The sequence below is a fragment of the Artibeus jamaicensis genome, unplaced genomic scaffold (genome assembly GCF_021234435.1).
Source record: "Artibeus jamaicensis isolate MK-2021 breed Jamaican fruit bat unplaced genomic scaffold, CSHL_Jam_final contig_497, whole genome shotgun sequence".
Taxonomy (NCBI): Eukaryota; Metazoa; Chordata; class Mammalia; order Chiroptera; family Phyllostomidae; genus Artibeus; species Artibeus jamaicensis.
In genome coordinates this window covers 784,552-804,981 of record NW_026521863.1, presented here as the reverse complement: position 1 = coordinate 804,981, position 20,430 = coordinate 784,552, and the positions used below count along the sequence as shown (strand labels likewise).

Here is a 20,430-nt window from a genome sequence, read left to right as displayed (position 1 = left end):
CCCGGGCCTTCACCCAGGCACGTGCCGCTTGTCTGGCTCCTTATTTCAGATCTGAGGTCGGCTGCAGAGTGTGGCTGGTCCAGAATCTGTGTGCGGGGCCCAGACGAGGGCCCCTCCTAGATATGCCCCCCCAAAGCACGTGTGGCTGGGCTGTGGACCCCAGGACCCACGCGGTGCCCCACCTGGGGCCCCTCCAACAGAGGCCCCCAGCCTCTGAGAGCCCCCCGGCCCCCTGGCCCCACACGGCCCTCCCGGGAAACAGTGTTTCTCCCTCCCGCGCGGCGGACGCTCCTGTTCCGGCGCATCCAGGTCGGTGCCGGGCGATAGCCATCCTCTGAGTCTGCTCTGAGCCGTGGTGGCCTGCGTTCCCGAGGGAACAGTAGACGAGTTATGTTTTCTTTGTTTGCATGTAACTTTTAAAGTACTCTTTCCCCCAGTTTTTAAATTTCATTTTTTAAGTGCAAGATTGCAAACACATCCGGATCCCAACTAGACCCTTAAGTTACGAAGTCTGGCTCATTCGAAGAGGTGAAACTATTTAAAAATAACTCAAACAGCTCCTCTCCATGCGGACTGCCGAGTGCAGGCCGCAGGCTGTGTGGAGGGAAGGGCTGGAGGCCACGGTGGGAGGCCAGCGGCAGGAAGGGCGGCCGACGCAGGTTCTCGGCCAGGCCCCTTCGGAACGCCCGGAGCAGCGGGTCGCAGGCCGCTCCCCTCTCTCCCACCAGGCGGACGTCCAGGTCTTAGCTGGACAGAAGCCTCCCTCTGCGGCCTTCCGCATCAGCAGGGGTCTGGTGCTGCCGCTTTGGAGGGAAGCGCCACTTGGAGACGAGAGCAGGGCCCCGACGGATGCTCCCCGAGCAGAGAGCCTGAGGTGACCGCTGTGCCTGGCCCCGCCCCACCCAGGACGGTCCAGGTTTGCAGCCTGGGCGGAAGGCTCCCTGCTGTCCGGGGAAGAGCTCAGAAAGGAAATCCGAGGACACGTCCTTCTCAGCAGACTGTCACCCCCGAACTGGGGGGATGCACTCGATGCTCGCTGTCATGCAGCGTCCGTCCCAGGGGACGTGGACAGGGGGACGTAAACCTCATGCCCACCACAGGGCACCCGGCAATGTGGAGAAAGGTCGCTACTGGGAACAAATGTCCCTGCAGCCCCTTCCTGGTGGATGCGGAGTCTGTGGCTGAAGCCCATGGCGGGGTGACCAGCGCAGGTGAAGGCAGGGAGCTGGTGTGGCAGAGCTGTGGGGCCGGTGGGGGCCTGAGGCTGGTTAAGGGACCTGCAGGCTCAGCCTCAGCTGAGGGGTCCCAGGGGATGGGAGGCAGAGCAGCAGGAGGCAGACAAGAGACAGTCGTGGGGTCTCACTGTGGGACGGCGACTTGCGTCCTGTGTCCCTGTGAGAGATGGCCTTGACCCGAGAGATGACCTTGCACCATGAGGACCCGCAGAGAGTGAGAAGGGACGGAGCCATGTCGGGGGCACCTGCCCAGGTGCAGCTCTCCTGGGAGGTCCAAGGGGCCGTGGGGCTGGGTGTGCTGCTGCCCCCGGCGGCCTCAGGGCGAGGTTTGCGTGCGACGGCTTCTGGCAAGAGGCAGGTGGAGTCTCCAACAGCCCAGCCTGGGTCCCAACCTGGAACTCTGTGCATGGCCCACAGTCCCCTCCCTGCCCACAGCTGGGGGCCTGCTTCCCTAACCCTTCCCCCGCCGCCCGAGGGTCACGCCTGTGCGGCCGAGCGGGACCAGGGGCCCTGCGTCAACCAGGACAGCACACTGCCTTATTAGGCGGCTCGCCCTCTCCTGTGCCCCGGCCGTCGGCACAAGCTAAATATTTAGAGTCTGCTCGGTGTGAGCTCTTCTGTCAGGATGTGTCTGGCGGCTTCTCCCTCCTGGGGGAGGGGCTTCAGGGGGCAGGAGATGCTCTGGTCTGGCAGGCACCCGCTGTGGGGGGTGTGCTGATCAGGGTAAGTGGTCGCGCCCCCTCCCTGGTGCCCCCAGCCCAGCCCCCGGCCCCAAATCTCCAGGCTGATGACACAGCCTGCGGGCTTCCCACCGAGCAGCTCAGGTTTTGCAGCCACTTATTCTGTGGCTGAAAAGTTGCAGGAGACACCAGGTTGTAGAATGAGCATCGGACGTGTGCTTTTGGTGCGTCTTTAGAAGTAAGCCTTCCCTTCCTCCTTAGTGACTTCTCCTCCCTTGGCCAGACGTCCGCTGACACCCTGCTAAATGTGTTGTGTGTGCGGCCACCGAGGCCCGAGGAGGAGGAGGAGGAGGAGGAGGAGGATGGGAACTGTGTCTGAGGTCTGGGCGTGCTCACCAGCACAGGGAGGCGGAACCAAGCCGGGGTCAGGCTGACTGAGGAAACAGACGCAGCCAGGAGCCCGGGGACAGCAGCCAACATGGGAGAGTCACCCTGCTCCGCAGGGACGGCCCTGCCTGGCACGCGGCCTCGGACGCACGGCGGCTCCTCTGTAATCTCCCAGAGCTTGCCGGCCTCTGTAATTAGGTGCCGCTGTCCCTGTGGTCACTCGCTGCCGGGGTCAGGGCCGCTGTCTCAGGCTCCGATGGGCCCTGCCATCTCCATGGCTCTCACTCCCCCGCAGCCCAGAGCACCGCCAGCGTGGGTCGGTCTCTCGGCAGCCGGTCAGCCCACAGCGGCCGAGCGCACGGCACTCGACCTCAGGCCTCTGTCCCCACGCAGCCGCCCCAGGGGCTCTGCGCCTCCGCAGGACGGGGACAGTCCAGCCACACAGCCGAGGGAGGGTTGCATCAGCTTGTGGGACGGGCCCGGCTGCCCAGGAAAGCCGGTCACAGCGCTTCCTGCCCTCGGAGCCCAGGCCTGGCTCCTGAGGGCCGCGTGGTCCCAGCGAGGCCCTGGAGTCTCCTGCCAGGGCTGCAGTGTCAGCTCTGGGGTCGGGCACATGGCCTGAGTCCCCTTTGGAAAGTCACTCTGCTGTTCCACGTCCGGTCCCCAGGGGTGCAGTGAGGGTCGCCTGACACCCTGCGCGGTGGTCAGGGTGCATCAAGGGGTCACGGCGGAGCCGGTGGGGGGGGCCCAGGGAGTGGGGGCCATACCCGGAAACCAGGTGATCGCAGCCATGTGGGAGCCGAGAGTGCAGGTTCCCTGGGTGACCAGCGCCGTGTCTGGTGCGGACAAAACCCTCGGTAGTTATCGGCGGTTGGGCCCGAACAAGATCGGGGTGTCCAACCCATGGCCCAGGGTGGCTACGAATGTGGCCCCATGCAAAATCGTAAATTCACTCAAAACATGAGATTTTTTTTGTTTTCGTTAGTTTCTGTGGCCCAGAGGTGCACTGAAAAGCGCTGCAGGAAGGGCCTTGTTTCCTTAAACCTCGTCCAGTCTTTGGTCCGTCCGCCCCCAAGTGCCTCCCTGCACACCAAGCCCGCTTCCTCCTGTCCCTGAACTTCTGACCCAGCAGACCAGCTGTGCACCCCGTTTTCCTGAGGAGAGAGGGCTCCCCTGCGGTGTGTCTGGGAGAGACAAGAGCCTGCACCCCGGGACCGAGTTACACCTGTGCACCAAGAGCTGTGACACCCTGCCACACGCTGGCCTCCTCGGGGCCGCCTGAACCGTGAGCTGGACGTGGATGGTGATTTGGGGCGCAATGGCAGGTGTTTGGGGAGCCCCTCCTCCTGGCTCCGAGGGCTCAGGGTGTTCCAGTGGGGACCCTGTCATCCTGAAGTGACGTCACCCGGTGTCTGGGTCTCTGTGTCCTGCGTCTCACACCCTGTGGAGGAAGGGATGACACTGCCTGGGGACAGTGTCCTGTGTCTCATTTTATCTGCGTCTCCGTGACCACGCAGGTGGGCGGCTCCCGTGTCTGACGTGGAGACAGAACTCGGGCTCCCTGGGGTCTGACCTGGGCCGGCCCATTTCTGGGAACCAGTGGGCACGATGGTTCCCCAATGTCTGTCACCTGTGCCGGGACGCTGCTTTTGTTTTTTCTTTGTTTCCTCCATTAAAAAAAACAACGCATCATTCTTTGCTTCATCCACATGCCAGGGACACGGAGGGATGGGCTGCCCCGAGTGCCAGCTCGGAGGGTCCGTCAGGTTGGAGGCGAGATGCGGCCTCAGTGTGCGTGGGGCTGGCCACGTCAGATGTGCAGGTCTCTACATGGGGCTTTTCTGGGAAGTGGAGAACATTCTGATCCTTTCTGTACGGCTTCCAAATGCAAAATCAGACTATTTTCCCAACTGTTTAAAAATAGAATCAGTCTCCTGACGCTGCAGACACCCGGGGGACAGACACGTCTGGCCTGTCTTAGCAGCCCCTCCGTGCACTGCGCCTCGTGACCCCTGAAGTTTCCACGCACATTGTCCTCGGGGGGTGGGGGGCAGCCGAGGGGCCGTCCCAGGGTGGACGGGGTCCCAGCAGGTGTCACGGGTGGTGGCCGGGAGGGTCTGCATGCGGGTTGCCATGTGAGAACTGCCAGGACGTGATGGGGGAGGGGCTGGGGTGGCCCCAGGGGCGCTCGTGGGTCCCCAGGGCTGGGGACAGTGACTGCGGAATGGGGGAGTGACGGGGTCCGGGAAGTACCGTGGGGAGTCGGGCTCTATATGGAGGCAGAGGAAGGAAGGGAACGAGGGGCGACTTGGTCTCAGGTTTTCCAGAGCGATGGGGGTGCAGTTGTTGAAAAAACGCTTTGGACAGAAAACTTTAGGTTGACTCTCCGCAGAGATGGTCCCTGTGGACAGGCGGGGGACACAGGATGCAGGGAGGGGTAGGGTGGGAGAGGGCGCTCCGAGGGGGCTGATGGCGCCCAGGCTCACGTCCCCGTCGGAAGCAGCCTCTCAGGCTGGGCCGGCTGCTGTGGGGACAAGTACGAGACAGAGTGAGTCAGAGCAGACCCCGTGGTCCTTACTGTCCCTTCAAAGACGCTAGCGCGTGACTCAAATCCAGACCCTTGCTTTTGGGAACATGTCTGACCGAGAGCTCCCCGTATTCGCACAACGGGTTCCGAGGGCTCGCAGGGCCTGGCGCGCCCGGTTCGACCGCGGCCCCGCCTCACTGGCGGGAGAGTGGCCTCTCGCTCAGCCCGACCCCCCTCTGCAGCCCGGAAGGAGGCAGAGCACCCGTGGGGCCTCGTCTGCCCCTGGCGACACCCACGCCATCCTGTTGTCTCCAGGACTGAAGCTCTGCTCCCTCAGTGCCGGTGACACTACGGTGACCAGCCCGGACTACAACGCGCATTTGGAAGTAAACCGTTGTCCTCTGTGAAGTCAGTGACGCAGCCACTGACCCCGGGCAGAGCCGCAGCTGCGCGGTGCCGGCTGGTCCAGCCCTGACCCTGGACCTGTGAGTGATTATATTCCCCTGAAACTGATTCCTAGGCCTCCCCCTCCAATCTGCCATTTCTAGAAAATCCGATTCTAAATGGCTTCCTTTTGATTTTCCTTGTTGTGCTTTTGATCATCCGAATGTTGCCCAATTACAGAGGAAACCGCAAAAAATTCCGTGACTGATGAAGACAGCGCGTGTAAAAATTAAGTAATCAGTTCTGAGGAAAAATAAAAAACACATATGTTGAACCCCTGGACAGACAAAAATGTGGGCGTCACCACCATCTGGGGACCTGTTGGGAACGCATGTCCCTGGCCCGTGCGGCCCGGAGGCTCGGGTCTGACCACGGCTCCTACACGTGTGACCCCGACGGCCTGGCCTGGGACCCCGGCTTCTCTCCGATGTGACCACTGAGTCTGTGGCACGAGGACGGTGCTCCAGCCTCACGCGCAGTCCAGCTGTCACGTGGAAAGCGTGCGGTGACAATACCCTCTGAACACTTTCAGTGATCAGCCTCCTGCCTCTCGTAAGTGAGAACCTATTGAACAAACCGTCATCATTTTATCCCTGAAGTCTTTTCACGTCTCGTTAAACCTCAAAGTCCTCCGGGAGCAGCCTGCACGGAGCAGCTGAACTTTCAGGGCCTGTCCGCCGAGACGACAGGTAACCGTGCAGCACAGACCTCGGAGGCCCCGCCGTGCCCTCCACGAGCCCGAGGGCACGGTGCGCATTCAGCACGAGCAGCGCGGAGGCCCAGGGCTCGCCCGGGACTCGGCGTCCGACAGGTGACCACCAGGGCGCCTGGGCGTTCGGGGCGTGAGCGCGGTCACACCTGACGACAGTGGTGCCCGCCCCTGTGGTCACTGTGGGCGACGCTGAAGCGAGCACGGGGCGCGTGCCTTCTTAGGAATGAGTGCCCTCGAGTTTTTTGGGTAAATACCCAGAAGAGGGCCCGCTGGGTCCTAGTGCCAGTGTGTGGGGAGCCCCGTCTGTTTTCCACAGTGGCCACTCGCACCCGCGCGTGCAGGCGGGCGGCCCCTTCCCTCTGCCCTGCACCTCCGTCCCGTCGACGACAGCCGTGCTCGCACCTCCTGCTGGGTGTCCACTGGGGCATCTTTGCAAATCCCTGTTGGCCGTTCGTGTTCGGACCTCTGCCCGCTGTTCACTGGGCTGTTTTTTTGTCGGAGGAGTTGTTTGCTGCCGTCTTCTGCTGCATGGGCGCCTCTTTGCTTTGCTGACGGTTTCCTTCCATTTTTCTCAGCAGTGTTTTCTTGTTTACAATGTCACAGATTTTCACCAGTTTAATCCTAAGAATTCCATTTTTTATTGCAAATTGCATTGGACCATTTTATCTTTCAATGGTTTTTGCTAGTATACAGACACACAAGCTAGTTTTGTATATTAATGTTATGTCTTGAGACTTTGCTATAATCATTTATTAATTTTTGCAGCTTTTTGTAGGTGCTTTAGTGTTTTTTAAATACACAATTCTATCACATGTGATTAAGGACAGTTTTACACTTTTTTGTTTCAAACTTGTTTTTTTTAACTTTTTTTTCCATTATCTAGGGCCTATGGTATATTGAGAAGTAGAATTGGTGAGGTTATTTTTAATCTTAGAGTGAAAGCAGCCATTATTTTATTATTAGGTTTGATGTTAGCTGTAGGTTTTTGTTGCAATTTGCTCTTTGAAACACAGGGGTTATCCTCCCTCCCAGTTTTCTTCGAGTTTTGCCATTTAATTAACGAAGTGGTTCACCTTCATGAAAGCGAACACCTAAGTTTTCTTTTCCTAAAAACGGAGGGTTTACTGTGGCTGAAATATCTGCTTTGAGGGCACAATGTCATCAAACGTCTGATAGGGTCACCAAGTGTGATTTCTGGTGCCTCAGACAGTAAGTTTGTGAGACCCTGTCTCTCCTCCCCAGTCCACTCACGTCCTGTCCTGAGGGCTCCTCCGGACCCCCCGAGGCCGCTGGGCCGGCATGACGCTGTCTGGCAGCCCCCCTGCCCCCGTGTCCGTGGTCCCGGATGCTGTGGCCAGGTCAGGCCGCCTCTCCAGACCGACTCTGCACACCTGTGCCGTCTTCCCCAAGTCACGCTGCGTAGCCTGCCGTGCTTTCGGAAGGATTGCCAGAGGGTCAGAGAAGCAGCCTTTGACCTTGGGCAGTGCCTGTGCTTGCGGCCTCCTCAGGACTCCAGGCAGAGACAAGGTGGGGAGGGGACAGAGGCGGAGAGAGCGCAGGCCTGTCCGCGGGGGTCAGATGTGAGGGCAAGGCCCGCAGGGAAGTACGGCACCGTCGGTGCCCGCGATGATCTCTGGCAGCACCTGGACGGCATTTCCATGCAGTTCCGTGACAGCGGGGTGCTCCTGGGAAAACAGGACGTTCCCAGAGCAGACTGTCCTGTGGGTAAAGGGGCACCGTGTCCCTCAACCGGCAACAGCCGTCACGACCCAGCCCGCAAGTAGCTGATGGGGAGGCCACCTGTCCCCCGCAACACAAACAACAGCAAACCCGTCCCAGGAGTTTGGGGCCCGGAGAGGAGACCTTGCGAAGGGAACAGCTGCTGCTGGGAGTGGACAGGGGAAGGGGGGACCCGCACGGATGTGTGGCTGGGACCCGCGACTCGCTGGGGGCGTCCGGCCCCGGGTCTGCGGCGGTGGGTGTGGGATGGAAAGCGAGCAGTTCCAAGTGTCTCGGTTTGTTTTAAAAGCCTCTCCGGGTCTCGCGCCCACTGGAGAGCGAACAGCGAAGCCCCGAGTGTTTCCGAGAAGCTGGGGAGGAGGCGAGGCGGCCGAAGGAACGTGCGCGGGCGGCGGGACACAAGGCCACGCGGAGGCGCTTCCCGTCTCGTTCTCCCGAGTGGACCTGACTTGCCGCTTCCCTTTCCCGCAGAAGCACTCCGGCCGCCGCGCTAAGATCACGTGGCCTGTGTCGCGTGAGACCACCCGCAGCGGTTCCTGCCCCGTGAGTCTCCGATGGCCGTTTGCTGCAGCCCGAGTTCTCTCTGGTCGGCAGAGTGTCAGGCCACATTTAAGTCACTGAAATCTGCTAGTTTGGGAAATAAATGAATATTTTTAATGGATGTTTTCTTAAGTTTATGGAGGTAACTTTCTAAAAGTACAGAGTTGTTCTACGGTTGTAGAATGAAGTAATATAAACCAGCTGAGGCTGTGATCGGGATTCCAGTCAAATCCTTTAATGAAAAAGTACTGAGGCCGACCTTTGCCGAGTGCTCAGCAGCTCCCGGGCGTCTGCCCGCAGCGGGGGCGCCGAGGGAGCCCGGAGCTCGGAGGAGCTCACGGACCAGACAGGGCCGAGCCCCCGTGCTGGGCGGGACGGTGGAGGGGCCGTCGTGAGCTGTGTGGAAGGGGCGGTGCACCTGTGTCCAGGCCCCGGGTACCAGGGCAGATCCAGGCCCTCCTTTTGCCATGGGTTCACACCTAACCTTTAGAAATGTAATTACTTTAAAGCTTCGTTTTTAACCCCCTCCAAAACCACGCGGGGTCCAGCGAGTCACTGTCACTTCCACCTCCCCCCACACAAAGATGAAACCTCGATTCTGCCCCGAGCTTGTGTTCAATGGCAAAGTTAGCATCTCATCAGCCAGGATGCCTACACCGACAGACAGACAGACACGGGGTGTCCGCTGACTCGGCGACCACCGCTTCACGGCTTCACACCGTCCTCAGAAAATTTTAGGAGACGGCTGAGGCTTCCAATATGACATCCAGTCCAGTCTTCGAAAGGGACATTTCCGGAACTTTCCAGGGTGACTTTGATGGATCCAGTGTGTACCCCGACAGAGCGTGAGCAACTTGGCGCCCAGTCACCCGTGAATCCTGCTCTCTGGTCGAGTTTCTGGCCGGGGGCCGGTGCGCCCAGAAGTCGGTCGGCAGAGCGTCCTCTGGGCAGGAGCGCTGCCCTGGCTGCAGCCCCGCAGCAGCCTGGTCCCCTGACCCCACCGCTGCTCTAACCTAACGCACTGGCAGCTCAGGGAGAAACATGACCATCGCCACTCGGGGTTCCCGCCAGCTTCAGGTCACGGCTGAGGCAGGGCCTGGTTCTGAGTGTCACCATGTGACACGGGACCGGTGTTGTTTGTGGATCTGTTCACTGAGCAAACTTGGGAGCGTGCCCCCGAGTCCAGACCTCAGGGTACAGTCCGTGCAAACTGCGAGAACATGTGGGTGGCGACGCTCCCAGGAATGCAGCGGCCGCTGAGTGTGTGTGCGAGGCGAGCGGGGGCAGGCTCCACAGGGGGTCCTCCCGTTGGCCCCCAGCCCAGAGCCGACCGACGCAGGGAGGCCCTTCGTCCGAAGCCTGCTGTCCAGGACGGCGGGGAATCACTGTTGATGAAAACCAAATGCTCAGCCCTCACTGGCCTGTTTGAGAGTCAGAACTCTGTTGTTTAAAGTTCTTAACTTCCAGACCAAAAAAAAAATCTGACGTGGGCAGTGGAAGCATCAGGGCGTCGGCTGGAAGCCCCGCCAGGCCTCACAGGCAGCGGCTCCCCCGGGTCCCGGTGGGGCCCGTGGTCTGGGCCCTCTCAGACCTCAGCGTCCACCTGGCCAGGGCGGGCCCGCGTGGTCCTCTGCAGACTGAGCTGGGACCGGGCAGACCCATGACAGGGCCCGAGGGCTTCCTGGAGGGACGGCGGCCCACACTCAGCACCTGCTGTGAGCTTCGAGGGGCCCCGGGGACAGGCCCTGAGATGGGCCCCCGACGCCTTGCCCTGGGCCCAGATAGTTCAGCTTCAGCTTGCTTGTCCCCCCCTCCGGGGGACCGAGGCCAGCCGTGGAGGCTACTGTCGGGGTCAGGGAACCCGAGGGGTCGAAATGATTCCTGCGTTCTCCCCGGACGTCCAGAGAAATGACATGCTGCGGAAGGTCACCAGCAGCAGTTGGTGACACAGTGCAGGGCTGACACCGGGGAAATGAAACGAACACAGCTGCTCCGTGACCTCAGCGTCGGAGCCACTAGATCTCGCCCGACTTGTCACGAAGGCTGGTTTCTCTGTCATGCCAAGGGCTGATGGTCACAATGTGCTGCGTGTACCATGGTCACTCTTCCTGGCCAGGCCACCCTGGGCTCACCAGCTGCCCGAGGCCTGTCTCAGTGGGACCCAAAGCCACCAGGCGTGGAGGAGACCCCCGCTGGGGTCAGCAGCACCTTAAGTGAGAGCTGGTGACGAAGCCGAAAGACACGTAGAATGGTCATCGGTGCAGCCCAAGTGCAGTGAGGACCTTGGAAGCGCCGACACATGACCTGTGCCCAAATGCAGACTGACCGCCTGGCGCAGACAGGCATCACTGTCCCGTCCCCTCCGCTCCCTGCCCCCGGGCTCCACCCAGATTCCCCACTGTGACCTCGGGGCTGTATGTGCTCCTGGAGCTTCGCTGGGGCTGAGACGCCAGGGGCAGCCCCCCGAGGGGGCCACTCGGCACGTTCCACACCTGGGACCAGGCGGTGGCTTCACGGGGCACTTAGGCCCAGGTGGGGGCGGGGGTCTCATGTCCAAGGGCCTCGGTCGTCACAGGGCTTGTGGGGGCCACGGGCGGACCCCACACATACCAAGTGCATAGCCGCGCGGCCGTCGAGGCGCCCGGTTTGCGGCTGTTGGTCGTTGGGCGCTGGAGGGAAGGCGGACGCAGATGGAAGAGCAAAACCGACCCTGTGACGGGAGCCGGGGCTCCAGCAAATGGTTGTCTTCGTCTGGTCTGATTGTTCAGACTCTGAGTTGAGAGTTTCCTCTGCACACGTGTGTTTTCGGCAGTTCACAGTCAGCTGTGTCCTCAGCATGTGTGTGTGTATGTGCACGCGTGTCCCCGATGGGGGCTGAGAAGAGGCAGCAGGCGCCTGCTGCTCTTGACCCCCTTGGCGGCCCCATCCAGTCCCACCCCCCGGGACGCTCCGGGGCCCCACCCTCAGGCTCCATGTGACCGGGAGGCATGCTCACACCTGTGTCTTCCTCACCAGTGTCCTCGTGTGACCAGGAGCAGCAGTCGGCCCTGGAGGAGGCCAGGCAGCCCAGGAACGACAACGTGGTGGTCCCCGAGTGCGCGCACGGCGGCCTCTACAAGCCGGTGCAGTGCCACCCCTCCACGGGCTACTGCTGGTGTGTGCTGGTGGACACCGGCCGCCCCATCCCCGGCACCTCCACCAGGTACAGGGCCATCGGGGCCAGTGGGGGGGGCAGGAGGGCGGGGCAGGAGGGCGGCGCCGGCAGTTCCCACCCCCCAACCCCCCCGACCTCGCCCCCACGTCTCTGTGCCGGCCCTTGCAGGCAGGTTTGCTGCTTCGTGCGGGGTGGGCGTGTGCAGCAGGCTCCGCTGTCCTGGCCGCGGTGGCCCGGAGAGTGTGTCGCGTGTTGGTGGCCGCTCCCCTCGGCCCGGTGTTGGCAAAGCCGCTGGCATTTCACGAGCAGAGGGAACCAACTGCCCCCCTGGCTTTTCTGTGACACGAGATGAGTGTGTCCGGAAGTTTCCACGTGGAAGGGAAATGCCGGAGGCGGAGACCGCCACGCTCCCCCAGGCCCTGGGCACCAGCACCCGCTCCGGGCCGTGGGGCATCGGCAACACCATTCCTCCCCGTTCCCGATGGGCACGGGCTTTGTTCACAGAAGGGCCGTCAACGTGACTTAGCATGAGTCTGCAGCTTCTTGTTATCTGAATTGACTTCCGGTTTTTGATAAGTTTGTACATAAGCAGTTTACAAGTCTATGACAGGGTCTCACGTGTAGGTGCTTACGCCCTGGCTTCACCCGGGCACCCAGGCCTGAGCAGTTCGGCACGTCTCGAAGGGTCCCTGCCATTGCTCACGGTGGCATTTAGAGGGACACTTTTTCAACGATTTGGGGCTCTGGCTGCACCTCCGGCTGGGGGGGGGCGGTGCCACTGGCAGGTGGCTCCCCGGCACCAGCCAACAAAAACCCTCAGGCTGTCAAAGCCAGAACTCCTCCAACTGGCTCCGAAATGATGAGATCAGCGTTGACGAGGTTGCCCCCAGATCCCGTGTCACATTCTGGTCGGACAGGGAGCATAGTCACCCCCTTTCCCCCCTCAGTCCCGACTCTCCGCCCAGACCGGTCGCGGCTCCTGCCAGGGAGACCAGCACCAGGCTCTCAGCGCCCTGCTTTGCCTGCCCGACAGAAGATGGACCTCTTCTTTGAAGTCAAGAAACAGCGTTAAGTTAGGAAGAGACCCCTTGGACTCCTGCCGGATTTTTACTTCATTCATTCATTCATTCAGTTGTTTGTTCATCATCGTGGGTGCTGGTGGTCAGCAGCACCCAGCTCTAGGGACTGAGGAAACGGCCTTGAGCAGGCAGATGCGTCCCCCCTTCTAGGGCCCGGACCTTCCGGGGGGACGTCAGGGAGTGAGCAGGAGCCCCCGCCGGGCTGTTTCCACAGCAGCAGAGCCCTCACACCCCACCAACCTGGACATTCACCCACCGACACGGCTCAGGGGACAAGGAGATTCAGACTGTTTCAGCAGCTCAAGTTCAAGGACGTACTCTTGCGTTGTGTTCTCTGCTCGGCCATTTTCAACTTACCGGCTCGCTCTGTAGCCTCTGCGTCCTCTGCAGCCCTGACAACGTAGGCTGTGCCTCTTTCTGACGGGAAGGAGTGCTTTCCCCACTGGCCCTCGGCCCTCAGTGGGCATCCCTCATCTAATTGGCCAGAATGTCGCCCCCTGACTGGGAGTTGATGGGTGGACATCTGTGGGAGGCCATCCAGATGGAGTGAGCGAGGGCTGTCGGCACAGAGCCAGCACCTCGGCCAGCTTTGGTCAGAGGCGTCTGTGTTGGTAAGGACTTACGGGCGGACATGGGGGCAGGTGACCTCACATCTGAGGGGCAGGGGTGGAAGAGGCTCCTTTTCGGGTGATAGTGTGATTCGGTGAGATGTCACCAAGGACAGTCCCCTAAACCTCCACTCTGACATCCTCATGCTTTTGGACAGACTCTCCTCATAGTCACAAGGTAGCTGCAGAGAACCAGGCATCTCATCCAGACACCACAGTGCTGAGGACACACGGCCCATCTCTCCTTTGCTTAGGAGCCAAAATCCTTTCCAAAAAGTCTCTTTAGCAGATTTAATTCCTGGGTTATAGGCCACAATTGGATTATACAAAGTGGCTAAATCCATTACTAGACAGAAAACTGGAACTGGTTTAGATTGGTCTCTGGGGATGTGAGGATGTTGGGGACCCAGACGTTGGCCTTTGGGCGGTCTGATCTGCTGAGTCGGTGCCACCGCCACTGCCGCGTGCACCGCGGGCTCTGCTGTGAGTGCAGGGTGCAGAGGCAGGCGCCCCAGCGTTCCTGGCACTGTTGGGACAGCCGCTGTCACGGAAACACCGTTCTCCAGGGTTTTCTCAGGGAAGCAGGTCTGGGGAGAGACTGTACAGTTTTGGTTTATATTTGGGTAGAAGTTCAAGGTTTTGTTTTCCTTGATTGTCCTCTATTTTACATTTTCCAATGGGGAAGGATAATTAAAAAGTCAAATGGCAGTAATTAGCCACAGACATGAAATACATCATCACTGCAAGCCAGCTCTTTTTCCTCGTGTCTCCAAGCAAGATCATTAAAAACCACAAATTTTGTTGTCGACTTGTGCCAAGGACTGAAACCAGCACCGTTCGCCTGAGGGGCAGAGAGCAGCGCCCCCGGCAGGGGGGTCCTCTCCGGGAGAGAAACATGAAGTGGACTGGCCCTGACACCCCCGGTTCCCCTGCTGTTTTGGGGTCCAGCTGACACCGTGGCCATGGCTTATAGCTGGGCTGCAGCATCTCCGGGCACCAGTGGACACCCACACCGTGCATGGTGCAGTGGGAGCTGGGGGCCACGATGGTGGTGGCTGCGCCGGGCTCGGCATTCGGGTTGCGTGTGGCCCCGGCTGGCTGCCAGCAGCTGCATTAGCAACCAGTGCAGGGGGACCTCTCTTTCCGTCCCCTGGCGGCTGTGGAAGGGCCCGTCCATCTGCCATCATATTGTGCACTGTTCCCACTACGCCAGGCTGCCCTGCTTCCTGGTCACCTGCAGGGCACGTGACCCAGGGACAGGACACCACCTCCCTCCGGCAGCGAGCCCGCTGTCTGGTGGGCACCCAGACAGCTCTTCTCTCACACAGGGGACAACAGTGGGTGTGGACGCCGAGTCTGAACTTTCACTTGGGGTCGAAGGCTCTTACTCCACATCCTGACGTGGCAAGTCTGCCCGGGACCGACAAGTCGCCGAATTCTTCTGAAGGGGGAAGACGTGTCACTCAAACAGACGTTTTTATATCGGCCTCAGGGCTACGATTCCGGCCCAAATTTGGGATGGACCTGTGTGGCCGTGCCGTGTGCTCGTTCTGCTGAACGTGAAGAGATGCCCGCCACATCCAGGGTCACAAAGGTCGCCCCTGGGGCCAGGAGGGGCCCTGCCCTGTGGCCCTGCAAGACATGGAAGAAAACACCCTTTCAAGCCTTGACCCCACTGACCCCGCTCTTCTCCCCTCCATCCTCCCCACCCCGTAGGTACAAGCAGCCGAAGTGTGACCACACGGCCAGGGCCCACCCCGCCAAGGCTCGGGATGTCTACAGGGGCCGCCAGCTGCAGGGTGAGTGGGCTGCGGTGGGGGCAGGGGTGGGAAGCTTGGACCCCTGAGCGCTTCCTGTGGATTGGGGACGAGGAAGAACCGCTGTGGCTCTGTCCCCAGCGGTCCCCCAGAGGAGGCTGCTGCCTGTCTCCGTGGGGCCTGCGGGCAGGCAGGGGTTTGCCCCGGCGGTGGTGGCAAAGTTGGAAGAGCCACAGGTCTCCGACCCAACACTTCAGAGGCAGGAGCGCTGTCCCCTCATTCAGGATGTGCCACAGTGTGAGGGCCGTGCCTGAGCCCGGGCGGGCAGGTGCAGCCTGGTCGCCTGCGGCACCAGGAAGTCCAGGCAGGACTCCGACATTGCCCGCTGGAGGTGACGGCATCTGCGAGCCGCTTCGAAGCGCGTTGCCATTTGTTTCATTCTGGTTTCCCTGGTTTCCAGAGTCTGGACAGGTCCTGTCCAGGGCGGGCGTGTGGCTCTCGCACTGTCCGCACTACCACTGACGGTGACAGTTTTAAACCCTGGCAGGTAAAGGTGTTTCCCTGCTTCTGAGCAAGGAGACAGCAGAGCAGCCGCAGGAGCGAAGGGCTTGCCGCAGTCCCAGCCGCACGCAGGTCACAGAACTGGCAGAACGTAGTCTGGGCAGCGAGCCCCGCACGCAGCCCGTCCCCAGGCCCTGCTCCCCCGAAATGCTTTCTCGGTGAAGGTCTGGGCCCTTCCCGCTCCGCGCCTGTCCCGTCTGCCTTCAGAGGCGGATTCTTGGAATCCATCAGGGACGCGGTCCTGTTGCCCTGGGCCCCCCTGCCGGTGCGGCGCTCCTGCTGGCGTGCCATGAACAGCTGCTCTCTGTGCCTGGGTGTGGGAGCCCCCCGGGAGGTGTGAACACAGACTCCGTGCAGGTTCCTTGCTGAGCACCTTCTGTGTCCGCGATGTCTCACCCTTGGACTTGGAGGGAGCCGCTTTCCCTCCGCGTCCACCGGAAGGGCCTGGCCTGTCTCCATCCCCTGGGGAGACCTCTTGCCTCCGAGTCGGATCTCAGCCCTGGTGGGCGGTGTGTTTCCTAACAGGAAAGGGCGAGACTAGCGAGTGCTCAGCACGAGCTGGGATTCTGGACCTCGAGGCCGGTGGTCCTTCATCTGGTGGCAACTGCTGGTCATTGACACTGAGAGACAGTCACGTCATTGTCGACTTGCTTGGCTGTCAGATGTGCCACCGAGGGAGGGACCCTCTGAGCCCTGCAGGTCTCGGGGGTGGGAGGGAGCACTGTGAAGAGGTCCGTGCCCCGCCGACCCAGAGGAGGCCCGACGGTTGTCATGGCAGCGACACTGCCGCCCGCGGTGCCTCAGATACGAAGCAGAGGCCGTAGGCACGTGGCACTCGGGGAAGGGCGGTCAGCGTGCTCTGCGGCTCCGTGTGTTTGGAGTGCGCCGGTCACGGCCACTTCATCATTTTGAGGTTTGGGAGATAATTATCCTTATTAGGGAAAAACAAGGAGGTCTTAAAATAACTGTGAGATAGAGGCTGTTCTTGGTCCCAAAGAGAAGTCCATTCCCAAAATAGCCCTGCAGCTTGCCCAGCCGGCGGTACTCCCGGCCCCGTTGCGCCCCATGCCGCCGCGGCTGCTCTGTGTGAGTCACTGCTCCGCACTTCAGCCGCGGGAGCCCTCGGCCTCCACAACAGGCTGGCGACGCCCCCAAACACGTCCCTGGTTTCTTGGCGTCCTGCTCAGGGCAGTGAGCAGAGAAATGACTGTTCAGTCTTCCAGGCCGACAGTTTACCTGGTGGATGGGGCCCAAGACCCGGCCTCATGGGCCGCCCACCAAGACTCGGGTCTTCGGGCCGCTCCTGAGGTCCCAACGCCCCGTAAGCCCCTGTGCAGGGCTATCGAATCACCTCAAGAGAAGTCCGACCCTGGTGTGGTGAAGTTCAAAGGGAGGCCTTCCACCCCACCTGCCCCCCTCCCCACCTCTGTCCTGCTCTGTTCTGTTCTGTGCCCAGATCCCCCGCCGCCCGTCCGCGCTCCCTCTGCTCCCGTGTTCTGCGTCTCTGCCCACCCACCCCCAGGTGAGCGAGGCCTCCGTCCTGGGCCGGCTCCCCACCCCCACCCCCGCCCCATGCACCCTTGCACCTTCCCGGCCTCTCCGGGCACCCGTGCGTCCTCGGGACTGGGCTTCCTGGGGCTGTGCTCCTTCGTCCCGTCCTCAGACCCCACCCTCACCGGGTGTCCCTGGGCCCCACGTGGTCCCCGGTGCGGTGGCCTTGCCTTCAGCTCCGCAGGGAGCACTCGGAAGGACGGATAAAGATGCCAGGCAGGTTTCTCCTTCCGACGACCCTGGATGGACCGGTATCATTGGACCGAGACCAAAACCCAGGGGTGTGGCTGATTTTAGGGCACATAGCGGGAGCCACAAAGAATCAGAACTTTTTATGTGGGGAGGTGACCTGATCGATAGAGAGACAGGCGGACAGACAGACAGAGTTCGCTGTTCCTATTAGACCTCTGAGTGCCTCCTGCCCAGCAAGACGGGAAGACAGCAAACCTCCTCCTCCGCCCCCGGGGTGCGGGCGGCGTCGTGCAGCCTTGGGGACCCGCGCCTGGCACCTCGCAGGCCAGCCGGAGGTTGCGGCCCAGAGGAGATGCGTGCGGGGGCGGGGGCGAGAGGGGGGACGAGCGTCGTCGGTCGGGCAGAAGGCCAGCTCTGAGGGAGCGGGCTCGAAAGAACCAGGACCAGGGAGTGTCCCGGGCTCTGCTGGGCCGGAAGTCGAGTCCCGGAAACCGGGGCCTCGGCTGCGCCCGAGTGGGCCCCACGTGGCTTCCGGAGGTGCCGCGGGCCAGCTGTCCCTGCTCTGCGGTGTCCCTGGAGGCCCATGTGGGCACCAGCAGGCCCCCAGCTCGCCCTCCCCGCCGGGCTGCTTCGCCCAGGTTCGTCTCTGCGTCCACTTTGTTCACCTTCCTTTGAAGCTCAGCTTTACTGCCATACGCTGCGTGGGTGCCGGCACGTGCCCGCTGCCCTCCTGGGGCGGAGTGAGCGGCCCCGCAGGCAGCCCAGGTGCGGCGTCACAGGGCCCCCACCGTCCTCGTCCCTTCAAAGGCCACGGCCTGGACCTGCGGGCATGGCGGCGTCTCAAAGGTGCAGAGGACGAGATGACAGTGGAGTCACAAGACAGAGTTTTCACCCAGAGGTTGTGGGTTGCATTTAATCTGTGGGCAGAACTTTGAGGAGGAAAATGTGTTTTTAGCAGCAAAACCACCGCAGAGTGGTGCAGAGCCCGGGGATGCCGATGGGGGCTGACGGGTCAGACCCGGGCGGGGAGTGGAGCGGAGTGCTTCCCGCCAGGCACCTGGCGGCTGTGTCCCACCCGGGCCCCATGGCCCCCAGCTGGCCTCCCCTGTGGTCCGGGTCCGAGGGCCGCTCTGTGTCCAAGGGGACACGGCTGTGATGAGCCGGCCACCTGGGGGTGTGCATGGCCGCGAGGTGGCCACGCTCAGCAGGGCCAGCGGAATAGCAGTAGGTTAAACTTGGTCGATTCCGATTCCTTCAGCGCCCGAGTCCTAAAGGTTTTAGACACATGCCTGGTTTAAACGTGGTCTGGTTTATGGCTAACGTGTATCATTTTTAACAAGGCACTGTGCTCCACTGCGTTTGGGGACTCAGTTGTCCTGATGAGGGCCACCGTCCCCTTTGAGAGCCAGGGCACAGGGTGGCCATGGGAAACTCCGGGGCGTCAGACCATCAGCCGTGACACACCCGAAGGCTCACGTCTCCCACTTCTTCCCAAGGGAAGAGCCAGCGAGAGTCACGCTTGTCAGAGAGCGACGCTGTCCTGGTGGCAGTGGGCTCTCTCCGCGGACCGTCACCTCCTCCTGGGGGGTGGAACTCTGTTCCCTCTCAGCTCTCCGTCCCCCCGCCAAGACCAGCCTTAGTGGCTTTCTGATGAGTGTGTTTGGGGACATGGAAGCCGGCCCGAAGGGGCACCTGCTTCGGTGGCCACCACGTACCTGGGGGACGATGACAGAAACCCAGGTGTGAAGGGCACTGTGGAGAACCGTGCCCGCGTGCCTCCCGTGAGCAAGTTCCCAGGTGTCTCCGCCACAGCGAGGTCGGTCTCGCTCTGTGCGTCCCTGGGACTTGACAGCTGTCTGTGCTCGGTTTTCTCCAGGTTGTCCTGGTGCCAAGAAGAACGAGTTTCTAACGAGTGTCCTGGACGCGCTGTCCACCGACATGGTCCACGCCGTCTCCGACCCCTCCTCCTCCGGCAGGTTTGTGGCACTCGACTGCAGCGCGAGGGGCTGGGAAGATGCCGTCACAGCAGGAGGAGACCTGGGGAGCGAGCGTCCCCGTCTGGCCCCTGGCTGTCTGGGGCCCGGTCGGCAGCCTCGGACGCGGGGCGGGCGGGCGCAGAGGTCTGTCCCCAAAGGGAAGGAGCCTCCCGTGGTGGGTTTTGTCATGTGACTAAACCATCAACTGTCCTGTCGGGGACACGGGGCTTCCTGGGGTCCCTGCAGGCACAGGTGGGAGAGCAGAGGAGATGGGGAGCCCTCATTCAGATGCTCGGCACTTTGGGACGGCACTTTAGAGCCGTGGGCTGGACCGGAAATACCGCTATGACAGCGTCCCATTTAAAGTTCTCCAAGCGTGTTTTTTTGTGGGAAGCCTCAGGTATAACCTGGAACTGCCACCTTGACTGTGTGTGGTGGTCCCTGACCCGACCCCACTCAGACCCCGGCTCTGGAACCAGACACATTCCCTCCCAGGGCCTGGGACGCCCCCGGGGGCGGGCTTCTCACATCCTGAGAGGCGTCTGTCTGTCTGTCTCCTGCCCCCTAATGGCCAGGGCGAGGGGCCGTTTTCTGGAGGAGACCCTCACGCCTCTGGTCCTCTCTGCCGCCCCCAGCCCCACGCCCCTGTGTCCTCTCCTGGACCTGGGCTTCCTGTCCCTGCCTCCCTCTGTCCCTTTGCCCGAGAGTCCAGAAAACACACAGGCAGTGACGATGCAGGTCGTCGTAAGAGGACAGCAGGTTAAACTTGCAGAGGCGCGAGTCACCCAGGTTTAAAGCGGGTTCCTGCACTGACTTGGAAAGACGCTCGGGTGCGAGGCTGAAACCCAGGCTGGTCCGCGGGCCTGGGGGGACTCGGCTGCGCCCGGGAGCTGTTCCCCTGGGGGCTGAGCCCCCTCTTCCCAGCAAAGGGGCGCACGGGGCCCCCCAGCCAGCAGAGTGCAGAGCCCAGCGGCCCCGACGGGAGATGGGAGACTTTTCATGGTCCCTCACTGTCCCTTGGGGACAGGGCCTTAACATTTGGGATGGTTTTCAAACCCTGACTCAAACCCAGGCCTTGTAGAAGAGAGATCTTTTTTAACTCAAGGGAAAACGTCTAGTTGCCACTCAAGGTGTGTTTCATTTGCACCTGCCATTGTCCCTGTAGCACAGTGACCCACGTGTGAAGGAAGAGAAACCCTCGGGGCCCCGGGTGGCGGGTCCTTCACGTGCGAGCTGACCCTCCAGGGCCTCGGCCCACAGAGCCGAGGACAAGGCTGCTTTTATCCT

The 20,430-nt window shown here is 61.5% G+C and overlaps 1 protein-coding gene across 2 annotated transcripts in view; it reads left to right on the top strand.

The window, feature by feature from the left end:
- The window catches only part of SMOC2 (SPARC related modular calcium binding 2), a 76,930-nt gene that overhangs the window by 49,516 nt on the left and 6,984 nt on the right, over window positions 1-20,430 (top strand). For both annotated transcript variants that reach the window (XM_053668677.1, XM_053668676.1), the window contains exons 8-10: window positions 11,281-11,467; window positions 14,823-14,905; window positions 19,044-19,143. In XM_053668677.1, the coding sequence (XP_053524652.1) occupies window positions 11,281-11,467; window positions 14,823-14,905; window positions 19,044-19,143 (370 nt within the window). The remainder of the gene's footprint in view (window positions 1-11,280; window positions 11,468-14,822; window positions 14,906-19,043; window positions 19,144-20,430) is intronic.